The 24847-nt window shown below is 51.8% G+C and overlaps 1 protein-coding gene across 7 annotated transcripts in view; it reads right to left on the minus strand.

Annotated features, from left to right (window-relative positions):
* The window catches only part of GRIP2 (glutamate receptor interacting protein 2), a 90933-nt gene that overhangs the window by 13771 nt on the left and 52315 nt on the right, over positions 1–24847 (minus strand). For 6 of the 7 annotated variants that reach the window (XR_007129853.1, XM_047743726.1, XM_047743764.1 and 3 more), the window contains exons 2-16: positions 14288–14368; positions 13894–14029; positions 12922–13067; positions 12231–12317; positions 11642–11717; positions 10347–10492; positions 9332–9479; positions 9046–9215; positions 6770–6895; positions 6285–6434; positions 3706–3892; positions 3069–3214; positions 2184–2264; positions 680–746; positions 442–587 (exon numbers count right to left, since the gene is read on the minus strand). Coding sequence is in view for 6 of the 7 variants with exons in the window: in XM_047743726.1 (XP_047599682.1) it covers positions 442–587; positions 680–746; positions 2184–2264; positions 3069–3214; positions 3706–3892; positions 6285–6434; positions 6770–6895; positions 9046–9215; positions 9332–9479; positions 10347–10492; positions 11642–11717; positions 12231–12317; positions 12922–13067; positions 13894–14029; positions 14288–14368 (1893 nt within the window). In the remaining variant the exon portion in view is untranslated. The remainder of the gene's footprint in view (positions 1–441; positions 588–679; positions 747–2183; positions 2265–3068; positions 3215–3705; positions 3893–6284; positions 6435–6769; positions 6896–9045; positions 9216–9331; positions 9480–10346; positions 10493–11641; positions 11718–12230; positions 12318–12921; positions 13068–13893; positions 14030–14287; positions 14369–24847) is intronic. The other variant, XM_047743749.1, reaches the window with a different exon arrangement.

Consider the following 24847-nt stretch of genomic DNA (forward strand, 5'->3'; position numbering starts at 1 on the left):
GGCTCTCCAGAGGCCACAAGCCTCACCCTTCCCTACTGCCTGCCCAAACTGCATCATTTTTTTCTTACCCCTGTCCAGGCCACTCACTCCTGTCAACTGTCTGATCTCAGAGGTGTCAGAGTTGACAGCCTTTACTTCTTCACTCAGCATGGCCCCCACACTGCCCCACCCCGTCCCTGCCCCACCCACCCCTCTGCTCACTGCTGCCCCCTGTGGGCCTCCTCCACTAGGCTTTGTGCTGGCTGCAGAGGGTCCAGGCTGCCCCAGGAACGGTGAGATGTTGGTGCGGGGCTCCCTCCTTGCATCTGCTCATTCAAAGAGTCTCCCCCAGCAGCCTGGCAACCTCCCTCCTCGGCCAGAGGGAGCCCCGAACTGAAAGCTGGAGCCCACTGCTCCAGTGTGAGGACCGAGAGAGGTGGCAGGGCCGGGTGGTGGCCATACCAGAGTTGTCCTCGTCCTTCCGGATCTTCAGCTTCACCAGGTCCTCGCACTGCCGCAAGATTTGCACAGCATCCTCCATAGGGCAGTTGTCCAAGCGGATGTTGTCGATGGCCAGCAGCTTGTCACCCGGCTCGAGGGTGCCGGTCCTGTTGGAGCAGGGGTGGGAGGCGCAAAGAGCCTGGCACGTGGCACTCCCCCTGGACTGCTCCCCTTACCCTGTACCCAGGGCCACTCCTACCTGTGTGCCACACTGCCCTTCTTGATGTCAGAGATGATCAGGGGCTCTCCTCGCTTCCTGCTGGTCGCTGGGGCAAGGAGTGGGCGGTGGGGGTGGGGGGAAGAAGCTATGAATCCAACCTTTGATGGCCTCAGCCTCGAGGAGTGGGGTTGGGAGGTCCCAGGAGTTGGGGCCCGAATACTAAGCCACATGCCATGTTCCCACTGTTTCCTGCCTGGTCACCGTGAGCAAATCAGCCCCCCTTCTGCCTCAGTTCCCCCTCCACAAATGGGGATGATGCCAGAGAACTCATGGAGATGTCATGAGATTAAACCAGACAAGGCAAAACCTAATGTGGATCCTGACACATAGAAGCTGCTGGTTCCACATCAGCCCTTTTTCCTTCTGTTCAGGCCATCCCCCAGCAAAACTGTAAGCCCCTTCAGGGGCAGTGTGTGGCTGGCACTCCCAACTAGCACAGGGTGGGCCTCAGAACTGGATGACCCATCCACAGTTGAGTCTTCCCTTCTCCCAGTAGCAGGAATTGCTGGTTGAACGGCTCCCACAGGGCTCCCTCTCTGGGTATTGCCTTTGGCGAGAGCAGCCTCAGCCAAGGTTGTACAGCTCCTGGGTGTGGCCTGGTCCACACGGTGGTGCAAAGGCCTGGCTCCCCAGCCTCATTCAGGACAACTTCCAAAGCCTTCTCGGCCCTAGAGCTCTCCATGGGACTGGTGGCATCACAACCACCATCTCCGTCTGCCCAGTCCCCATCCCTCACCTCACACAAGTGCTGATTCCAAGAGCCCTTCTTGATAACCCCCCTGAATGTAACTCTTTAAGAAGCTCTTTCTGGGGGAATGTGACCTAAGACAATGGGTTGTAACATGTAACTGTAAATGTAACTACGTTTTCTTGAGGAAAAAAAAAAATCCATCTGGGCTAATGGGTTTTCCCATTAGTGAACAGATGGTAGGAGCCCCTTCTAGCCCATGTGGCATCTTTGCAGATGAGACAAGGACATCCCTTCTAATTAGTCCATTGAGGAAATGATGTAATAAAATTGTTAAGCCCACCTCAAATGGGCACCCTTGTGTCATGTACAACCTGTGCAACTGTATCTGGCAGCCCTATCCAGAGTTTAAACTCCCATCTACATTGAGTGGAGTTTGGGGTAGGAAGGAGATGCAGCAGCAGCCCTTTTAGATAGCTGCTCTCTGTCAAGCCCATGGTGGGGACCGAGGATCATGTCACAGACCTGACCCACATGGTTGGTGCCTTACAAACCACTTAATCCCACCAGAAGTCCCAGCTGGTCAGGAGACTCCCATTGTGCAGAATAGGAAACTGAGGCTTCCAGCAACTAGGGGGTGTCACCCGAGAACACACAGTGGAGCACTGCAGGCAGAGGAACTCAAGCCAGCCTTCCCACCAGGAGCATCCCCTTCTCCTCTAAGCTGCAGGTGTGCAATTTCCCCCAGCAGACGGCTCACTCGGGGCAGGGACTGAATGGCGGGGAGGGACTCACAGCCGATGGTGATGCCCAGCTCCACACCACGCCTCTTGGGCAGCTTCACATGGAAGGTGCCACTGCTCGGGATGACGGACTCTGCGTGCAAACACATGTGGACATGTGTGAGACCCAAGGAAGGAGATGCAGGGAGTCCCAGCTTCCCACCCATTCTAGGCCAGCTGGGAGAGACTGCAAAGTCACTGCCCCAACCCCATCCTGCTTCTTCCACCTGACAGAGGAGGGAACTGAGGCATGGTGATCTGACCTTTGTCTCAGACAACCTATCCGATCAGAGCAGATTTGGGGCTGGCACTTAGACCCCAGGAATGCCAGCCAGGGGTTTCCCCAGAGCAAAACCCAACCCAGTTCACAGCCCCAACAATTTACTGAGCACCTACAATGTACCAGGCAGGATGTTTTTACATGATTGAGCTCATCTAATCCAAACAATATTCACTGTAGTGACTAGTAGGACTAGTCACTGCTTCATAGTTGGGGAAACTGAGGGTGGGTGGGGGGCAAGAGAGTCCTGTCCAAAGTCACAAAATGTCCAAATCACAAGACCAGAGTTCTAACCTGAGTTTGTGTTTGGGGTTCTTTGCCTAAGGCCTGCCGAGGGACATGGAATATTTTCAGCCCCTCTCTGCCCTCCCTTAGGTCGTGTTTTGGCACAAAAACCCCTCACCAGCCCTCAGGCCGGCGTGTGGGATTCCTGCCTCCCCTCCTTCCCTGCCACCACTGGTGTTCAGGCACATGCCACAAGTGCTCTTGGAGAAGGTCATCAGGCGGGAGTGGGATGAGGCTGAAAGAGCAAGGATATCCCCAGGCAGCAGCAGGATAAAGGGAGGAGGGAGCACAGGATCCCAAAGCGTGAGGAGGAAGGTAGGGGCCCTCACTCACCTGCCACGTCAAACTCGACCTCCAATACGACCTTGTGGGCCAGCGCCGCATTCCGCAGCAGCTGGTTGGCTTCCTCCATTGTCCCGTCCTCGGTGGCAATACCGTTGATGGACAGGACCCGATCCCCCACCTGCAGCAGCCCACACCTGAACCCCGGGCAGCCCCGCAGAGAGAAGCCACTCTGTTACCATCACTGCCAATCCTGGGACACGGGAATGCCATGTGGGGGCGGGGCTGGGGTCTGACTCACAGCTCGGCTGTGGGCCCATTATAGAGCCCCAGGAAATCTACCTGGTGACTCTGGCTAAGAGAGTGAAATCTGTGGGCCTCAGTTGTCTGTCCAAGGGGGAGGACAGGTGCTTTATGAGATATGTATATAGGGGACCCTGACTTCAGACAGACAGGGGTTCAAGTCCTGGGTCACTCACGAGTTGTGTGACCCTGGGCAAATGAATCAGCGTCTCAGCACCTCAGTTTCCTCAGCTGTAAAGTGGGGCTGGTGATGCAATGGGTGGGATGATTAAGTGGGGGACCCTCGTGAAGCCAGGCTTGCCATGGGACTCAGTTCCCCTGGCTGTCCGTGAGCCTCCTGAATTGGAGGGTGGCAGGCCCAGCGGGGTGAGGGCCGCTGGCTCACCTCTCTGCCGGGCTGTCAGGCTCGATGAAGCGCACAAGGGGAGGGGATGACAGGGTCTCGGTGGCGAAGATGCCTCCCTGGAGCTGGAGGCCAAAGCCGCTGAGGGGGTCTCCGCAGAGCACGACCTCCGTGGTCTCCGTGTGCACGATCTGTCCCCCAGGCCCTACCGTACTGGAGGCCAGTGACACTGTGGGACAGGCAGGCATGGCTCTCAGATGGGCAGTCCCACCTGAGAGTGCTGAGAGAGCGCTTCCTGCCAGCACCAACCCATGCCCAGGCTTAAGGACCTGGAGTCAGAGGGGCGAGTGAGTGCGGGCCCTGTCTCCTCCCTCGGGCGGCAGAGTCACAGAGTATCCTGACACACGCTCTGCCCTGGGCCAGTCCCTACCCAGCAGGCCTGTGACAAGGATGAAGGACACCAACTTCTGGGACTGCCACGTCGTGAAACAGAGTTTCTGAGGGGTGCACCGGCACGTGCTGTTAGCTTCGTTGTAATGCTCTTCTAATACCACAGCCCATGGTACGTTAATTTTGAAGACAGCTTTATTGAGATATAATTCACCCAGCCTAGTATTCACCATTTTAAAGTGTACACTTCAGTGCTTTTTTTTTTTTTTTTTTAGTATATGAACAATGTTGTGCAACCACCAGCACATTTGGAGAACACTTTCATCACCTCAAAAAGAAACCCTGTCGGTTATTGGCCCAAATCCTCCCATCTCTCCCAGCCCTAAGCGACCACTAACCTATTTGCTTCTGTACAGATTCGCCTCTTCTGGACATTACATGTAAATGGAATCCTATCATCTGTGGCCTTTTGTTTCTGGCTTCTTTCATGAAGCATGTTTTCAAGGTTTATCCATATTGTAGCATGTATCTGGAATTCGTGCTTTTTTATGGCCCAATAATATCTCATTGTATGAATACAACACATTTTGTTTATGCATTCATCTCTTAATGGACATCTGGGTTGTTTGCACCTTTTGGTGAAAATGAATAATGCTGCTATGAATATTCATGTGTAAGTTTTTGGTTGAACGTGACATATGTCTTCATTTCTCCTGGGCATTTACCTAGATATGGAATTGCTGGGTCATATGAAAAGTTCTATTTGATATATTATGTTACTTAATGTATATTGTTTTACATTCTGTATTTGAAATACATTTGTATTATTAACATGGACATTGGATATTATTTATTAAATATAATTTATCATATTAATTCTACTTCTAATTATATTATACTATTATATCTTTATTACTATTTTGTTATACTTTATATTACACATTACAATATGTGTAATATACTATATATTGTTGCATATGTTGTATTATTATATTTGTATTTATTATATTTTCACTGTTACATCCCTAATAATAAGAATGGTGCCTGGTACATAGGAGGTGTTCAGATTGTTTAATTAAATAATTATCATCAATAATAATAATGATAACATTTTATTACTCATCTATCCTAGGAAAAGGACAGATAAGTGGTCCCAAGAGCCCCCAGCCTCCCTATGCCTCTGCCTCTGAACAGCATTTCTGAATCTTTTCACTTATACACTCCCAGCTTTGGTGGTTGACAAAGGTGGTTGGTAAAGGCATATTTTACCTCTCATCTGAGTCTGAAATCTGTTTCCCTTTTCACCCTGGCTTCCAGGAAGCTCATAACCATAATTCAGTTGCCAGGTGATTTAATACTCCTCTTTTCCTTCTTTTGGCTCACTTCCAAATGGCCCAGTTTGGCCTTTCATCTTTCCTGGAGGCCTCCGCAGCTCACCTGGCACGAGGCTGGATAAACTTTCTACATCAGCAAAGGAAGGACTTTTCCCAGGAAAGACTTCAAAAATCTTGGCATTCTTGTGATTTTTGCTACCTCCACAGGTCTCCTGCATTATCATTCACTATTATTTGTCTTCCATTTACTCACTTTTTAAAATACTTAAATACCTTCATTTCAAAAGGGAACTGTATACATAGTGATCATAAATAAAGAGAAATGCCTTATATATACAAAAGGGAAGTAGAAATATATGTTTGTATGTATATATATATGTGTGTACGTGTATACACACACACATATAATAAAAATGAAAATTATTACAAACTATTACATCCTGGATGGCTAGTCTCAGGTCTACATGTCTTTGTCTTAGGGGAAATTAAAAAATGTCAGAGGGGCGGTATAGACACAGCCACACCACACTCAGACTTTCTCCTTGAATGGATCAGAATGAATCACGGAATGAAAGAAAATGAAGTGGAGTTACTGTGACAGCTTTATGCACATCTGAAAAGGTATCCTTTCCTTGAGACACTCTGCCATCACCGTCTGGGAATTTTCTAAAATCAAAATACAAAACTAAAATATACAAAGTGACTGACATCCCTCAGGTGCATCCTTGTGCTGTGTACAACCTGCACAGCATCCATGGCAGCCTGGTGGGCCACTCATGCTGTTTAATGACTCTACACACACACCTGGGACCCTATCCCAACTATCCCCATCCTTTGGCAAAGCTCTCAGCTATACAGGCAGCCCAAAGTGGAGGGAGGAGACCATGGCTTACTTACACGAGCTCTTGTGTTCCCTTCTTCGCTGCCTCCTCCTTCCCATTGTGGTCCGGGGGCTCATGGGGTGGGATCCACGGGGAAGAGTGCTGGGGTTGGTGCAGGGAAAGGCATGATTCATGGTTGGCGAGGAAAAGGGAGTCGAGGACAAGGCTGAGGAGATGAGAGCACATCCCTGTGAACCCCGGAAGGGCCCTCCACCCTGCCACACAGTGGGTACCAGGCAACCACCCCATCACAGAGAGACACTGGGACACCTTTCCCCTTTCACCTCAAACACTGCTTATGTGACCTCAGGCAGGTCTTGCCCACTCTGGGCCTCAAAGACCGCAGGGTTTTCACAGCTGGGTGAAACCCAGCTGCCAGGGATAGGGGCCCATCTTATCACTAATGTGCTACGTGATGCCAGGCAGACCTCCTAATTTCTCGGAGTCTTGGTTTCCTCCCCTATGAAACATGCACAAGCCCCAGTGAGGTGGGCACATTACATCGGCTCTGGTCCTGGCCAGCAGGTGTGGCCCAGGTGGGCGTCCTGCAGTGGCCGGGCCGGGGGCTGTGACAGGAGAGCACGCAGGGGTCCCAGCGGTGTGGCTGCTCACTCCTCTGCACCTTCACTGTGGCCCAAGGAAGAGGAGAGAGAGGTGTAGGCATTAGAGACTGAGTGAGTCTGGACTCACCATGCCCCCCTGGAGCCATGCTCCCATCTGCAGGATGAAGTGAGGATAAGCAGGACCAGACAGCCTGAGTTTCCCCCAAGCCAAGCCAAGCCAGGCATTCAGACGCTGCTCGCATGTCCCAGATGCCCACTATGTGCCAGGCACTGTGCTCAGCACCCAGCCAAGCAGCAGCAGGGATGGGAGAGAAAGCGGCCCCAGCCTGAGACCTGGACCATCAGCTTCGAGCAGTGCAGCTGGCAGACGGCATCAGGCCCCTGCACCTTCAGGATCTCCTGTGGTGCTGTGGCCTGGGCAGCCTTGGCCACAGGGGCCAAGGACTGAGCAGCTGCGGGCACTGGGCTGGGCCATTTCTGCCCCCTGCTGGGCTCTCAGGGACAACCTGTGCCCCAGGGCCCCTGTGGGGTTGGCCAAGTTTGGCTCAGACCTATGCTTCAGACAGGCTGCTCTGGCTTCTTCCTCTCCAAACTTTCACACAGCTTCCCCCCAGACGAATTCTCCGTGCTCCTTCTCCATCCACTTCCCAGGGGACCCCAGAGATCGTGCCTCTCCCACATGCCCCACCTGATCCTCCAAGCCACCTGCCGTGCAACACCTCCTCCCAGACTCCCCAGGTTCTGTCTTTCTTAGCTCTTCCTTCCACTTCGGGGCTTGGAGGGGGCTGTGGTCCAGCCTGGTGCAGGGTATCCAATTGACTCCGCCCCCCGTGCAGTGTCTCCAATCCTCACACAGGGGCGTGGCCAACCCTTGGGCCAGCTGCCAGGTCCCTGAGATAAGTCACTTTGGCAACTCTGTGCCTCATTGTCATGATCTGTATAATGGGACTAAGAGAGTGGCTGCCTCCCCGGATAATGGGAAGGATCTGAGTGAGTTAAGAGGTAGGATGTGCCTCGAGCAGTGCCTCGCATGTAGCTGAGGCCCAGTTAATGAGGGCCAGGAGGGATGCTGGCAGCCCTCTGCCCTGTGGTTCTCTGAGCATCAGCCACCTTTGTAAAGTGGGATAACAGCACTACCGCCCTCACAGACTTGTCACAGGAGGAAAAAAGATGACCCACGGGAAGCCTCAGCGCTGAGCCCAGCCCACAGCAGGTACGTCGTAAATGGAGTGGGAATGAGTCACTCTGGTTCAAGCCCCAAAGCCTCCAGTAGCGGCTCTCACTGCAGCTTCATGGGGCCTTTGCAGACCCTGGCAGAGATGTGTCTGCACAGAGCCACAGAAATGGACCCTCCCCACCGCCTATCTCCCCATATTTTATTTGGGGGATTTCTTTCTATCCCAGATGATCAATTAGGCTTGCGAAGGATGGGGTTGGCCGACTCCATCCTTGCCCACACACTGTGTCCTGAGGCCTGAAATTCACAGCCTGACCCCTCCAGACCACAGTACTGGACTGTGCCCCTCTACTTTGTTTGACTCCTCCCAAGCCTGCGCTCCCACCTACAGATGAGACAACTGAGGCTCAGAGACATAAAACACCTGTTCCGCTGGAGCAGTGCTGGCACTGGTACCCAAAGCCCAAGGTTTGAATGGTGGAGGCACTTCCAGGCTCTGAGTGCGAAGCTGCCTCCTTGTGACCACCCTGCCCTGGGTTCAGCTCAGCCCTTTGGTCTCTTAGACCACCGGCTTCCTCTGCCCTTGGAGTGCCTAGCCCCCAACTCCCTGCTCCAGTCTGGAGACCCAATTCCTCAAAAGTTAGGGGGGACTCTAGACCCTCCTGACTCACTGGCTATCTCCTCTGGACCCGCCAAGGACCCCAGTGTTGAGCCCCAGATCTAAGATCTGAGCAGCACAGAGCACAGAAGGACTATCCTCTCCCTCAGGCTAGCCCTTATATTCCTATTAACTTAGGCAAGAGTGATGGAACTTGCTTTGGGCCACCCAAGCCGGTGGACTGTCAACTCAAACATTCAGGGTGTTCCTCTGCCCCCCCTCCCTCCTCCCTCAGTCGCTGCCCTTGACCACCTGAGCTTCCCAACAGGAATGGACATTTGCTTCAGTACATTGTAGCCTGCCTAGGCATCTGGGACCTCGTGCACCCTTCCCCATCAGCTGTCAGGTTTGGGTCTGGAGACCCTCCACAGGAACCCACCTGCCTCTGAGGGCTTCAGGGACCGCCGACTTTGGGGAGCAGGCAGGATCTCCAGCCGCACTCTCTCCACCACACTGGCCAGGAGCTTGGTGGCCTCAAGCAGCGAGCAGTGTTCCGTGCTGGTGCCGTCGATGGACAGGATGTGGTCTCCGGCATGCAGGGCCCCACTCCTGGCCAGGCGGGAGAGGGAAGGGGGAGGCTGGTCCAGCCCAAGGGCGCTCTGGACCACGGTCTCTCCCCCTGCATCCCAGACCCCTATGGTGGTGGCCCCCAGTATGTGCCTCACCTGTCCACCACGCTGGCCGGCTTGATGCGGTCAATGGTGATGACTGGCTTGTTCCGGTGGGAGCCAGTGGTGAGTGAGATCCCCAGGGCTGACCCAGGCGTCTTGGTTATCTCCACTATCAAGGGCCCCGAAGCATTGGCCACGGTATCTGGCACCAGGAAGGAAAGAAGAGTTTGGAATGCAAATACTGAGCACCTGCCTTCCCAGCCTCACTCTGCAGTCTCGGTGTAATCCTTACTGCTGGGTAGGGATTACTGCATCCATTTCACAGATCAGAAAACTGACGCATTTGGAGGCAAAGGCCTTGTCCAAGTTCACACAAGCCCTCAGCAGCCGAGGTGGGACAGGGATTTGGCTCTGAGGGACTCTTGACCCCAGGGCTCTGCCGGACGACACTAACTAAGGTGCTCACAGTTATGGAGGGCCTGCAGTTCACCGGCCCCGAGCTGTGTGTTCACAACCACCTTTCTGGACTCAGAAAGGACACCCCCAGGAACCCACCCAGTGGCTTGAGAGCAAAATCTAGCTCCTTCTGCTCTCACCTACCCCCAACCCCAACCCCTGCCACCAGGTCCAAATGTCAGCAAATCAGACCCATTCGACTTTCACATTTCCTCAATGTGACCCTTCTATGCTTCCTCGGCAACCAGCCTGGTCGGGCCACAAGCTCCTCTCTCTTCCCCAGCCTTTCCCGTCCCTCCCTGATTTTTTTGTTCCAACAGAACTTACTGCCATCGGACACCCTCTGTATTTGATTTATTCTGTTTACTGTCCCACTCTCCCCATGAGCTCCATGAGAACTGAGACCTCATCTGTGTCGCTCTCACCTGAATCCCTGGGGCCTCCAACAATGCCTGGCACATAGCGTTTATTGCCCAGAGAGGTGCAGAGAGGCTGGGTGACTGGCCCAAGGTCACACCGCCTTTGCTGTTTTGAGGATCTACGCCTGCTACCCCTCCCCTCAACCCCTGGGTCTTGTCCTGCCCCAACCCGAGTCCTCAGGCCCCAGACTCACCTGGGATGACCACATCATACTCCACCTGGAAGAGCGCCTCGTGGCTGCATTGCCGCAGTGTGGCAAGGGCAGAAGCATGGCTGGCCCCATGCAGCGGGATCCCATCAACGCTGAGCAGCCTGTCCCCCACCTTCAAGGAGCCCTCCCTGCAGGGAAGGGCCCGGTCAGCCAGCCCAGCTCCATACGAGCGCTGACAGGCCGAGAGGCCACTGGGAAAGGAGGGGTCTCGGGGGCCAGGCAGCAGGTGAAGGAGGAAGCGATGGCACAGTGGGTGAACGCATGGGGGAGGCTCTAGGGGAGCAGCTGCACCCACGAGGCAGGGATGTAAAGAGAGCTGGGACCAACTCTGACATGTTCCACCCTGCTTGGTGCTTACTGTGTCCAGAGCCCTGGCTCAACCCCTGCGTGGGATGCCCCAGGGATACAGGAGATTGCCAGGGCCCCACAGCATCAGGGGTGGGGTGGCCTGGAGGCTTCGAGGTGCTCATGTTCAGGTCCCTTCTCCCTGCCCCCACTCTAGTTTCTCAGCAGCGATTCTAGCCTGGTGACAAATGCGCCTAGGAACGAATTTGGCAGGGCCCCCAGGAGAAGGGCCCAAGCTGGGGTTCACCTCAGTTTGGGTCAAATCCCCACCCTGGAATGCTTGTCCCAACAGGTGGCCAAAGCTATTCTGGGAGGTACTATGAATAGCTCGTCACAAGGCCCCGTCCCAAGAACGGGTTTAGACTTCTGACAAGGCTGTTCCAGGCTTCTCTTAAAATGGCCAAGAATCTCCCCCTGGGGAGGTCAGGGGGTCGGGTGCTGGAAACTGGGCGTGTTCCTCTCCCACGTTTTCTCCTCCTGGCCCTGCCCGCCTGGCCCTTCTAGGCTGCGCCACGGGCAGGGTTACATGGCCACAACTCAGAGGGTGCACGACAGATGCCACAGTGGTGCTGCTCACGGTGCCCCAAAATCTCTCAAGGCAACTCCCAGGGGCTGCAGTATCAGCCCCATTCCACAGATGGGGGAAACGAAAAGCCAGGAAAGGGAAGAACACCATAACGCCAAGGTTCGCTTCCCTCCCCACCCCTGAGACAGGAGCACGCCAGGAAGGAAAGAGCTTGGTCTCTCTGTCATTTGGGATGGAGTCCTGGCTCCACCAACAATCCCGAGTGACTCTATAGCAAGGGGCAGCATCTCTCTGGGCCTCAGTTTGCTCATCTGGAGAATGGGCACAATGGCTTCTAGTCTGCTTTCTTCATGGGGGATCTGGGCATAGCCAGGGCAAGGAAAGGCTCCCTCCAACTCAGGCTCACCTGTCAGCGGGGCCGCCGGGCCGGACGTAGGTCAGGACGAGCGGACGGGTCTTGTGTAGGTCTTCATGGGCACCCCCTGGACAGAATTCAACAGGAGGTGGCAGTCATCTACCTACCTCAATACCTAGAGGCCTAGACTCAGCCCCTAAGCCGGCTCCCTTCATTAAATCTGTTTGAGGGCCTGTTCTTGCAATTCACAGGCCCTCTTACAAGATTCCAACTATAAATCCCCACAGAGGACAGAAAGTAGTGACATGACCGAAATCCTCTCTCTCTCTTAAATTATTTGCTTCTCTTCCTATGACCTCATCTTATTCCCCTCTTTGCCCTGGTTCTAAGGCAGCTCCAAACTTTGTTCTCAATCTCACTCCCAGCAATCATGCACATATCATTGCTTGACAAATTTTTCCATTTAACATTTGACTTAATGGTCCTCGGTTCTTTAAAGTCAGAAGCCATCTATCTATTAATCTATCCATGTACTATATATCTGTATCTATAACCTTACTAAAGCAAAACAGAACACGTATGGAATCAACATTAGCCTCCTTCCTGCCCCTTGACCCCCAAGTGTGACTCTTAGACTGACCTCTGAGGACAAAGCCAAAGCTATTGCCCTCCTTGTACAGGGAGACGTCGACGGTCTTTGTGATGATCCCTGGGCTGTTCTCAGGGGCTAGAGAGAAAGGGAGGGCTCCTTTGAGTCCCGCAGTCACATGACCAAGCCACAGACATCCCCAAAGCTCATTTCAGGAGAGCTTTACAGGGAGGGTAAACTCCCCCGACCTCTGCCCATTTACAGGTAGGACAAGTAAGACTTCAAGAGTTCTGCTGAACTCAGACTTGAATCCATGTCTATGGGCTCAGGCCAGGGTTGAATTCTAGTTATTCAAATCTTAAGACTTTCGACCAACTTTGAAAATTCAGAGGTAGGCTAAACCCTAGGCCACTGTACTCAATGCAGGCTGGTAGGATGGAGAGTGCAGTAGGACAGGGAACAATTTTTTTAGCCAACATTCCCCAAACCTTCCCCCCTTAAGGAAAAGCATCTGAACACTAAATATACAAAATGACACTGGTTTATAAACAGGGCTCTGCCACCTCCTGGTGACAGCATACTGCAGTTGTAGGCAACTTAGATGTCTGTGGCCAATCTTCAGGTCCCACCCACTCTGGTCCCCAGCTGGCTTGGTCCCCACCACCCAGGTGCTGGTGGGGAGATAGCTGTGTCTACCCACGACTGAGGCAGTGGAGAAAGTTCCCCGTCCAAGGGCACCCACCAGGCGGGGGCAGCTCATACTCCACCTCCAGCACCACGCGCTCGCCCACATTCTTGAGCAGGGTGATGATCTCATCATGGCGGAGCCTGGTCAGATGGATCCCATTCACTGACCGAATATAGTCGCCCACGTTCAGCAGGTCACTCCTGGGAGCAAGGAGGCCAGAACACATGCATGGTGACAGGTGCCAGCACTCAAACCCCCTCTTCTGTTGAATCCTTATGATCTCTGAATCCCTTATGATCTGAAGCTGTGGCTCAGAGAGGTTAGACCTTGTCCAGGGTCACACAGCATGTTAGTAAGAGAGCCTGAATTCCTGTCTGATACCCAGCTCTGGCATTGTCCCCTGCTGGGGGGAATCAGCCCTCCTGAGAAAGGTTCTGACCAACCCTGAGGAGCCTGCAGAGTGGCCAGATCATCTCTTTGCTAGTTCTTAAGCACTCACCCTGGGTTCTGACGGCTAATACATTCTGTTCCACTGGACACTTACCAGCATCTGCTCTGTACGAGGCCCAGACAGGCCAAGCCCTAGGTCTATGGAGCTCATGGTCCAAGGGAGCGACACAGGTAAGAGGACAGGAAAATCCAGAGCAATGTGTCCAAAAGTGGCACCCAGGGCCGTGTGAGCAGAGCAGGGCAGCTGCCTTGCCCTGGGATGAGGGCCTCCAAGAAGCAGTAACCGAGAGGTGAGCAGGAGTCTGCCAGTGGGGAACAGAACTTCCAAGAAGGTAACTGCACGTGCAAAGCCCTGGAGGGCCTGGCAAGAGTGGGATTCTGTGGCCGAGTAAGCCCCTTGTGTAAAGAGAAGAGAAGTAACTGGGGTCTAGAATTACAGCCTGCCTTGGAGGCTTTGCTCTGAGAAGCATTTGGCTGCTCCTAGAAAAACCTGCCTGATCGCTTTGCCTGTAACTCTGGTACATTTTCCACTGGCCTCTGGCCCCTTCCCACTACCCCGCCAAGTCCCGTCCTCACCTGGCAGCGAGCCCCCCGGGTCTCAGGTTGGAGACCCTGGGCTTCCCATCCTTGTCCGTGCCACCTGAGATGGTCAGGCCCAGTGTGCTGCCTTCCTTCTTGATCAGCTCCACCATGGTGACCCCACGGAACTCCTCTGTCAACAGATGAGGGGGTGAGCGGGCAGCACGGGGCAATTCCAGACCCCCAGCTCCAGTACAAGTGAGACCGACACTTGGTAAACAGGGCATCTGGCTGCAAAATTCTGGGTAAGATCATCTCCTTTTTACATCAAGGATCAGAGAGGTTGAGGGACTGGTCTAAGGTCACAGAGCGAGTTAGCAGCAGAGCCAATGCCATCTGACCCTGACCCTGAGCTCTCCATGCCTCCAGGACAAAGAGGGAGGCTCATTACCTGGAATGCTCTGTCTGCGGCATGCCAGGGCCACATCGGTCCCTCCTGCATCCTTGCCTCCTTTGGAGTAAGGCCCGTCGTCTGCAGGCAAGAAAGAGAAAAAGTCCCGAGTTGCACTTTCATTTCCGTGCAGGAGAACGCTTTCAGCCTTGGGAATCTTCTGCTTCGCAGATGTGGCCTGGAAGAGGGGGTTCCTTCCTGCCACCAGCTCTCTGCTCTCACCAAGTCTCTGCTGGGGCACCCTCATGGTGCCCCCCCACCCCAATCCAGAGGCTCCATCTCTGCCCTTGGGCTGAACAACCTTCTGAACAGCAATGCTATACAGGGAGCTTCCCAGCCGTTCTGTGGTTAACATCCCCATAACATTAATTATGGACAAGATTATTCCACCATACAGATACAGGAGCTCAGGATCCCAGCAGGACAATGCAGGCCCCCAGGCACACCGCTGGGGAGCTGGGCAATTTGGATTAGACTGTGGGTCTGCAGACTCCACCACCCAGGACTGTGCTTGCACACCTGCTGGGACTGGCAGCTCACTCACACGCGGGCACCTCCATACAGGAGAGACAGTGCCAACCGTGAGCAAACTCAATCTTGAATGGACCCAATTAACACGTCTTCTTGAGGACCGCACTTGAGGGTCTGCAAATCATAGTCTCAGACACTCTAGGCAGCCAGAGATAAGTCTGTCTCCTTTAATTCTAGAAAACACTTCCCTGTTATTTTTCAAGTGTTGTTTTCTTCCCCTCTTTCTTAGGAAATGCTTAAAGGATATTCCTTGGGACTGCGTTTTTCTCTCCCACGATCCATCACCTCTCTCCATCACATTTCCTACTTTAGTATCTCTCAGGGATGTCTCATCTATAGTAACATCTGCCTTTTTAATGTTTGGAGATTTCAAACATTAGGAAAATAGACTAGTACAACGCAGAGGTTCTCAAAGGAGGGTCCCTAGCCCAGCCCTACCAGCATCACCTGGGCACTCATCAGAAATGCAAATTCCCGGGCCCCACCTAGCACAGAGTAAATTAGAAACTCGGACGGTGGGATTCAGCAGTCTGCATGGGTGTGTGTTTTAGTGCATTACCCCAATTTATATTTTCATCTATTTATCATAGACATCCAAATTAATTCTTTGTGGCATGCCTTTCTCTGGGTTTTGGGAAATGTGTCTTGACCACCACCACAATCAGGATTTAGGACATTTCCATCACTCCCCAAATTCTCCCTTGCTGCCCCTCTATAGCCAGTCCCTGTGCCCTCCCCCTGCACCCCTCACCTCCCAACTACCACTGGTCTGTTTTCTCTCTCTATAATTCTAGCTTCCCTAGAATGCCATATAAATAGAATCCTACAGTGTGTGGGCTTTGGAGTCTAGTGTCTTTTATTTAGCATCATTTGAGATTCACACATGGTTTTCATGGATCAGTAGTCTGTTGCTTTTTATTGCTGACTGGTGTTCAATGGCGGGGAAGATGTACTGTGTGGTTAGCCATACACCGGCTGAAAGACATTTCCACTCTTTCCAGCTTGGGGTGACCTCTCAGGAAGCCACAATAAATATCTACATACAAGTTTTGATTTGAACATCACATTCCATCCCACCTGGGTAAATATCCAGGAGTGGGATTCTGGGACATATGGTAAGAATGAGGTTAACTTTGTTAAAAACTGCCAAGCGGGTCCGACTGTTTCGCGTTCTCGCCAGCATTTGGCGACGTTAGTCAGGGTACTTTTTTTTTTTTTAAGATTTTATTTATTCACTTGACAGAGACACAGTGAGAGAGGGAACACAAGCAGGGGGAGTGGGAGAGGGAGAAGCAGGCTTCCCGCAGAGCAGGGAGTTTGATGCGGGGCTTGATCCCAGGACTATGGGATCATGACCTGACCTGAAGGCAGATGCTTAATGATTGAGCCACCCAGGTGCCCCACATTTATTATTTTTTAAAGATTTATTTATTTATTTGCGAGAGAGAGAGAGAGTGTGTGTGTGTGAGAGAGAGAGAGAGAGAGAGAGAAGGGGGGAGGGGCAGACAGAGAAGGAGAGAGAATCTCAAGCAGACTCTAGGGTAAGCCCAGAGCCCAATGCAGGGCTCCATCTCATGACCCTGAGATCATGTCCTGAGCAGAAACCAAGAGTTGGTCGCTTGACTCACTGAGCCACCCAGGTTTCCCTCTATATTGAAATATTTTAAAACAAACCCCAGAAATGAGGAAATTACTCCTCTAAATATTTCAGTATGCATTAAAAAACTAGGAACATATTTCTTATCCAGCGAAAATACCATTATCACACCTTATAAAATTAAAATGATTCCTTAATTATTAATTTAATACCCACTCCATATTCAAATTTTCCTAATTCCAATGAGTTTTTAATTTCAATGAGTACATTTTGGGTTTTGGAAAGCTTTGTTTGGTCCTTTTGCTTATATCCTCATTCTGCTTTCATATGTTGTCCTGTCCTTTTCCATTGTGTCTTATAGGTCTCTAATAATTTTAAATCTTTTCAGTGTTCATCTGTTATTCAGTCTTCTATTTCTCAGACTCTTGAGAGCTGTTTCTGCTATTTGGGACATTTGATGACTCTCTCTCCCAGGGAACTATTTCTTCCCGAGTTTGGTAATTGTTGGACTGTGAGCTCATCTTTGGTGGGGCTTTATCTGCGGGACTCTTATTCAGCCTGGTTGCAAGCCAGTCCCTCCAGGGTCCAGAGAGAATTTGCAATTCCTTCCCCTCAGTGCCTGCCAAGGCATCATTACCCACACCCTGGTTCAAGGATTCTGGAATCAGGGGTGTACTGTGAAATGCAACCTCCAACAGAAACAAGGGGCACATCTCAGATCACAAATTCTCAAAGGAGACCACCCAAGACCTAGTTGAGACAGACATGCTATCTCTTTGGTAGATGTGTGGATTTTTTCTAAATCCCCACTTTCACTGAGGGTATATCTTTTTAAAGGTCTTGGCTTTCTGCTGGGGTGTGAATTCCAACTAGGGAAGGGATGAGGGGCATCATCTCCTGTATCCTTAAGCTATCAAAACCCAAGCCCTTGGTTACCAGGCCAGCTAACACCCTCATTTCTGCTACCACCCCAAAAGGGAAGTCTCAGCATCAGCCGGCACTCATCCTACTGTTTTTCAGTTTTCTCTTTGTTTTTTGATTAGGAATGTATAGAATTTATAGATTAATTTGTGGACAGGTGGTGACATCTTTATAATACTGGGTCTTCCAATCAATGAACATGGTCTAGTCTTTCATTTATTTTTGTCTTCTTTAATCTCTACCAAGAATGTTATATACTTTCATGGGCAAAAATCTTGTACATCTTTCTTTAAATATATTCCTAGATATCTTTAGTGTTTTTTAATGTTATTGTAAATTGGATCACTTTTCAAATTTAATTTTCTAGTCATTTGTTGCTGGTATATAATAATACAGTTGATGTTGTATTCTGACCTTTAAAATCCCCATATTAATTCTAATAGTTTATCTGTAAGATCTTTAGGATTGTCTGTCATCTGTGAAAAGTGACAATTTTATTTCTTACTTTCTAAGCTTCATACTTTTTTATGTTTTTGCCTTTTTGCAATGGCCAGACACCCAGTACAAAATTAGAAGCCGTTATACAGACCATGCTTATCTCCTCTGCTTATCTCCTCTGCCGCTAGCCCTCTTCATTTCCTGTGAATTCATCTATGCATCTCAAAGGAGTTTGAAGCTGGAAGGTTTCAGGTTACCTGCTCTGGGAGAATCCCAGAGCCCATGCTTCCCCTCAGCACCCCCTTGTCTTGGGCCCTGTTCATAGTCTGGTTCTCCTCTATGCCTTGATAGGTGAGGGGAAGGGGGCTAAATGCGTCATGCACCAACCATCCACACTATCCCCTTCTATCTCGTGCACTTGTCACAGCAGCCCTGGTGGGAGGCAGATGCTATCATCACTTCCACTTGACAGAGGAGAAAACTTGCAACACAGAGGGGCCAAGTCCTTAGCCAAGGCAACTTCTGCAAAAAGCCAGGACCTAACCCCAGGCCCCTTGCCCATGCCACCCCATGTTGCAGGCTCCCTGGACCAGGTTATTTTTTTTTTCACACTCCTTCTCCAGGTCCTTTCTCAGCACCAGACTGAGCTGGGCAAAGACAAGGGACAACCCATCAAGCTGGCAGGCTCTCCCATGCTGCCCCAGGGGACCACCCCTCCCAGCACCAGGTATGTCCCTTGGGCTTCCACAGATTCCTTGGGCCTCACTTGAGACTGCACATGCCTTTCCCGCAACCCTCCACTCTGGAAGAAGAGCTCTCCAGCTGCCCTCATCCCTGCAGCTCCACCCTGGCCAGGTGTTAAGGCTGGGCTCAGGGTTCAGCCCTGCCTGAGGGCAGACCCTGGCTCAGTGATTCACCAGCTGTGGAAGGCCACTCCTCTCCCTAAGCCTCTGGCCATGGCGAGACCTAACTCAGGAAGCACAGTTATAGAGCGGAATCAGTCCTGGCAAGGGGCAGAAGCTGAGTATCCCATCCCATCCCTAATCCGACATTAGGGTTCAGTGGGGGTCAGTCGGATCAAGGTCAGGGCTCAGCTTGAGTTCAGGGTCAGGGCTCAGTCAGAATCAGGGACAGGGTTCAAACTACAACACGTTGCTCAACCTCTGCACTACTAACATCTTTTTTTTGCTAGATAATTCCATGTGGTGGTGGTGGTGGCGGCAGGGGGGCTCTCTTCTGCATCGTACAATGGTCAGCAGCATCCCTGCCCTCTAATCGCTAGATGCCAATAGCACCCCACCCCATCATGACAATCAAAAATGACTCCGGACATCGCCAAACGTCCCGTAGGGGAACCATATTACCCCACCTGAACCCCCATTGAAAATCACTGCTCTAGAGTCTGTGTGGGGCTCAGGCTGGGACTGGGACAGGTTCAGCATGAGGTCAGCGTCATGGCCCAGCCAGGATCTCAGGAAAGTGAGACCCTTCACCACCTGCAGCTCTAACCACTGAGATGCCACCCAGCTCCCCAGCACTCTGCACCTACAGACCAAGCCTAGGCTCCCTTTGCTCGCCAGAAGGTAGGAAACGACAGTTAAGCCCAGAATCACTTCCAGGCCCTCTGGAGTTGGGCCCCCAGCAGCTTTCCTCACCAGCCCCCACCCCCCTACCTCGTCCCCCAGGCCCCTTATTCACACCAGCCGCCACCAATTCAGGCAACACATCATTAAGTATAATGCCTCCCATTACGGTTCCCTAATTTGCACTTCATTTAGATTCAACAAGATGTTTCTGAGCTAATAAAATTAAAAAGACTGGGTTCTATCAACTATGTGACAGCAAAGGTCTCTGGTATTTCATGTGGGCAATTCTGGAATTAAAATCTGTCTTATCCCCTGCAAATGAGATTCTGCCACTGGAAAATCCCTCTCTCTTGGGCTGTCCTGGGAAGACCAGAGATAAGCTTGCTGGCTCCAGATTTGAGTCTGGGGATGGGGGAGTGGGAAGATTAGCTCCTCAGGAGAGGACAAGAAAGCAGAGGGTCAAGTTCACCAAATTCAGAGCAGTAGGATCCCAAAGAATGGAGCATGAAACAACAGTGGGTTAAATGTGGTGTTTTGAGCCCAGATATTAAAAAACAAAAAAATCCAGAAACCTGGAGTGAGGAAAGGTGGGATCCCCAAATGTGGTTCCCCAAAGGCTGCAAGATGTTGGCTCTGAAACTGAGGGCCCATGTCCTGGGGTGTCTCTGAAGTGTCCTCCACATTTGTCTTCCAGACAGCCTCTCCTCCCTTTCTACACCCCAATATTCAGATTTTGCTCCACTGAAGAGCACGGTGCCAGGTTGGGCTGCAGTGACCCCCTTGGGACAGAGGTGTCGGGTCTGTTCATCTTAACTGAGTGACCCCAACTCCCTCCTTTTTACAATTTTTTGCTGGCTTTGGGGGAGCCAGCTGTGAGCATCTCTCATCCTGGCTGTCAGGCAGGCATGACTATGGGCTGCAAACCAGAATTCATACAACTGTGTGCAGACAGAGTCAGTGGGCAATATATGGGCACTTGAGAGACTGCTCTCTGGGGAAGGGACATGCATTTTAGTCTGTGGCTCTGATGAGCTCTCTTGGGAGACTAAGGCCCCTCTGGACAGCTAATTGCTAGTTAAGAGGCTTCTGGATATCTAAGACCCCCTGCTATATTCAGGAAGGCACTCAGGAGGAACGCCACAATATTTGTTGATGCCTGTTCAGCAACACTGCTCCACTTTCACAAGCATCCCATGGTGTGGGGAAACTGAGGCAGCATTCAAACCAAGAATCAAGGCAGGGTCAGAATTTCCAATCAGCTGTATGACTTAAGTCTCTATTTCTCTATCTATAAAATGGAAGTGTATCCCACCACCCATTGCTGGCTCCCCGCCAGCCCAGGCTTGAGAATGTGAAGGAATTATATTATTTATAGAAAACCCCATGGGGGTTCAGACCCCAGTCCTCCTCCCTCACAGAACCTGCTCGCTCTCTCCCGCTCTGTCTCTTTTTTGTTCTGGGACTTGGTAATTACATGCTTAGAGATGAAGGCTTTTCAAAAACATCTTTCCCACCAATTTTCAGCTGGAAACGTGCATAAAAACAGAGATATTTTTATCTGCGTGTTTCTTTTTTCCCGTCTCCTCCTTCCAGCAATGGGCAATTATGAGCTTTTGCCTTCAGTCAATTCGTCCTGTAAGAACTCGCTTCCGAGGGAAATGCATTTCCACAGCAATGCCAGCCTGTCCCGCCGGATGCAGGCTGGCCCCATCGGGAGAGCATAAGGGAGCGAGGCAGTGCTTATGAACAGAGCTTAAGTACACCTGGTCCCGCGCCCGCCCGCACTACAGCCAGGGGTGGGTGGGTGCCTTTCTTTTTTATTTTATTTCTCTTGAAAGCTTTGCTAATTTGCCTTCATTATCCCCATCTCTCTGGGGCCCCAGGGAGCTATTGAGCTTTGACAAAGGGAAAAGGAAGTCAGCCCCTGGACAGAATGCCTTTGCCAGGATCCCGCCTCAGCAAGAAAGGGGCAACGGAAGGCAGTGCCACAGACTCAGCCGTGACTGAGCCTGGTTCTCTGGACCTCCAAGAGGCAGCATTCAGCATATCTCTCGTTTACTGAGAAAACGAAGGCCCAGAGGCTCAGCCTGAGCAGAAGAGGAAATGAGGACCAGCCACCAGCAGGTCCATCCCAGCCCCATCTCCCCTGAGGAGGAGAAGGGGACTCCTTGGTCCAACCTTCTTAACTGTCCCAGTGGCCCACAGCTGCCCTCAGGGGCAGCGGCTGCTCACCGTTCCAGCACACCCCCAAGGGATCTGCCAGTTCCAGCTTGGCTGTTCCCACCTGGGCAGGCAGTGCTGCAAAAGGAAGGATGGACTTTGGCCTTAGGCCAACTTCAGATTCTGATTCTAAACCTTATTGCCTGCTGGCTAGGAATCCGGGACAAGTAACCTCTCTCTGAGCCTCAGGCTTTTCCTCTGTGCATTGTGAGGGCTCACCTCCAGGGGCAGTGTGAGCAGCGAGATGATGGAGTTTACACAGAAGCCATGAAACTCGGTAGTATTCTCCCTGCCCCTGTCACTGACCCTGTCAGAGAGGTTTTCGTAGATTAATAATGGCAACTCCTTCTGATTAAGCCCTGGGAGTTGTGCTGGGTGCTTCATAAGCATTGTCTCGTTTCATCCTCACTACCTTCTCCAATGGTGTGGGGAAACTGAGGTACAGAGGATAACCAAGTTCCAATGGTAAAGAGCAAGGTCAAGATTTGAACCCAAGCCATGTTCTATGGCCTTTAAAATGATTACCACTTTATCCTCACAATACTCCTATGTGGTGGGTGCCATTATCATCCCCATGTTATAGAGGAGGAAACTGAGGCACAGAGAGGTCAAGGGAACTTCCAGCGCCACACGACTCCTAAGTGGCACGGGTCCCCTCTGGCCTCCTCCTCCCATCCCATGACAGTCCTGGGGAGACACGGATAATGCCTATGGTTCTGCAGTCACCTCTGCTCCAGGCAGCAGCCCAGCCCCTTTGGGCACTGCCCACAGAAGGACGCCCCTCTGGCCATCGCGGGCTGGACCAGAGCATGTATGGGATACAGGTTGACCTCGGAGTGATTCCCCGATCCCGGCAGCTGACAAGTCTCCCCAGAGGCCAGCCTCCCACAGAGAGAGTAGCAGGGAAAGATCAACTTGGCAACAGGATGACCCCTCTTTCTATTCAGTGCATGTTTATAGCGGAAGCAAGAAACATACCAAGAGATTTTAGAAGTAGTTGCCCAATTCACTTGTTGCCAAGGACTGGGCAAAAAGAACACGGAAAAGGAGCGCCAGGCCCAGACTCTGCATGTGCTAACTCAGTTAACTCTGCTGATAGCAAGGGGAGGGAGGCTTCGGGACTTCCTCGTTTACAAATGCAGAGACTGAAGCCCAGAGAGGGCACTGAGCTGGTGAACTGCAGAGTAAGGACTGGAATCCAGAACCTCCTGGCCTCCCAGCAGGCCACAGCCTGACCCCTCGACTGTGTGCTCTCCCTCTAAACACAAGGCTAAGAGACCCGTAGAGGGCTGTAGAGCCTGCAGTGGCCCCTATAACATGTGGGATGAGGGTGCAGCCTCAAGTCAGGCCTCGGTCTGCCTCTTCTGGGCCTAGGCTCTCCCACCTCACCCTGGAACCAGCAATATTAAGGTGCATGACCTTAAACCTGGGCCACCAATGGAACCGTTTTATTTCTTGACTGTGGTTGCCTGGGGCTATAAAAAGATTCAATTCACTCTGTGAAGAGTAAAAGCAAAATTTCTCACCACAACTGACAGTTCCTCATCCTCCCTGACTTCACCTCCTAACACTCTCCCCTTCACCAGCTCCACTCCAGTTTCCTGGTCTTCCCACTATTGCCCACACCAGATTTGTGCCCACCCCAGGGCCTTTGCACTGGCTAGTCCCTCTGCCCAGAAGACTCTTCCACAAACTACCCCTGTCACGTCCTTCAGGAATTTGTAGAAATATCACCTTCTCAGGAAGGTAGGTCTTCTCTCATACCCTCCTTCCCTGCTTTATCTTTTTCATGCACTCAACACCATGTAACAGACCCCACTTAAAAAAAAAAAAAAAAGTCATGATCTCATTTACTATCTGCCTCTGCCCACTAGGATATCAGGTCCAGAAGGCTGGGTTATGTCTGTCTGTCACTACCATGTCCAGCATGGAAAGTAAGGCATACGGTAAGTACTCAGTAAATAATCTGGAATTCAATTCCTACTTACAGAGTTGAACGGGGATCGAAGAGGTGAAATGAGTTGTTCAAGGTCACGGAATCAGGAAGAGCCAGAGCCAGGATGCAAAGCTGGACCTCCTGGTTCTACATTGTGGCCTCTGCGGTCAAGGGCCTGGGGTTTCCCCATGGCCACAGCCCCTCCTGTGCAGTAGGAGGTCAGGCCCGCCTGACCATCCAGACAGTTATCGTCAGAGTCCCTCAGAGGATGGGCGGCCCAGGCCACAGCAGAAGGACTACCCTCCCTTATCCCCATGACACACACACACATCCTGCCTGAGCCTTTCCAGGCCCCATTGGGCGGCCAGGGCTCACTGAGGCCCAGTAGGCCCTGGGAACAAAGACCACTTTGTGACAGGGAGTCAGAGAGTGAACACTGAGGGTGTGGGGGGGGCACAACTTCCTGCCAAAATCTGTATTTAGGCCTACTGTGCACCCAAGCCTGGGCACATCCCTTTCCACAGGGGCTTAGGGTTGATGTATGGTGAACAAGGCTCCCAGAAGCAAGACTGGACATGTGCAGGCAGGAGTCCATCAGGGGCAGAGAAAGGGCACTGAGCAGTGTGTTCCACAGACCCCAACCCCAAGCCTGGCTCTCACTGAAGAGCTCTGCATGTGGCCTGATTTCTCAGGGCCTCAGCCTTCCCTGCAAAATGTTGGGGGGGGGGGGTATATGGAGTAGCTACTTGTTGGATACCCTGACCCCCTGCTCCTGGGGAGACCACATGACCAGGCCTGGCTGGTCAGTCAGAGGCCTCAGTCAGAGGTCAGTCAGACCAGAGATTGGTCAGAATGGAGCATCTGATCCAAGTTGGGCCAACAAAAGGTGGCCCTGGGATGTTTGCTGGAACTATTGGAAACAGGTTCTCTTTCCTTAGAGATGACTGACCTGGTTGACCTTAAACTCAAAGCTTATAGGGACCTCTGGGTACCTCCCTAAAGAGAAGCAGAGACCCAGAGTCCTAACGATGTTAACTGAGTGCCTGGATCCCACTATGCCTAAGCTCCATCTTTGGACTTTTCTGAAGAAAAAAAAGAAAGTCTCAGTGCTGACATCAGCTGTGGCAGGTAATCATGAAGTTCATGTGGTAATTATAAAGTTCTGTGGAGAAGAGGTGAGGGTAAGGACGGCAGTGGTGAGGGTGGGGGTCAATTAAGTCAACAGAAAGAGAAAAAGCCAGGGAGATCAAGAAGGGCCTTAAACGCCAGGATAAGGAGTTGTGATCAGATTTGAGTTTTAGCAAGCTCCCTCCCACGGCAGCATGGAGAGG

This window comes from Lutra lutra, chromosome 1 (assembly GCF_902655055.1).
Source record: "Lutra lutra chromosome 1, mLutLut1.2, whole genome shotgun sequence".
NCBI lineage: Eukaryota > Metazoa > Chordata > Mammalia > Carnivora > Mustelidae > Lutra > Lutra lutra.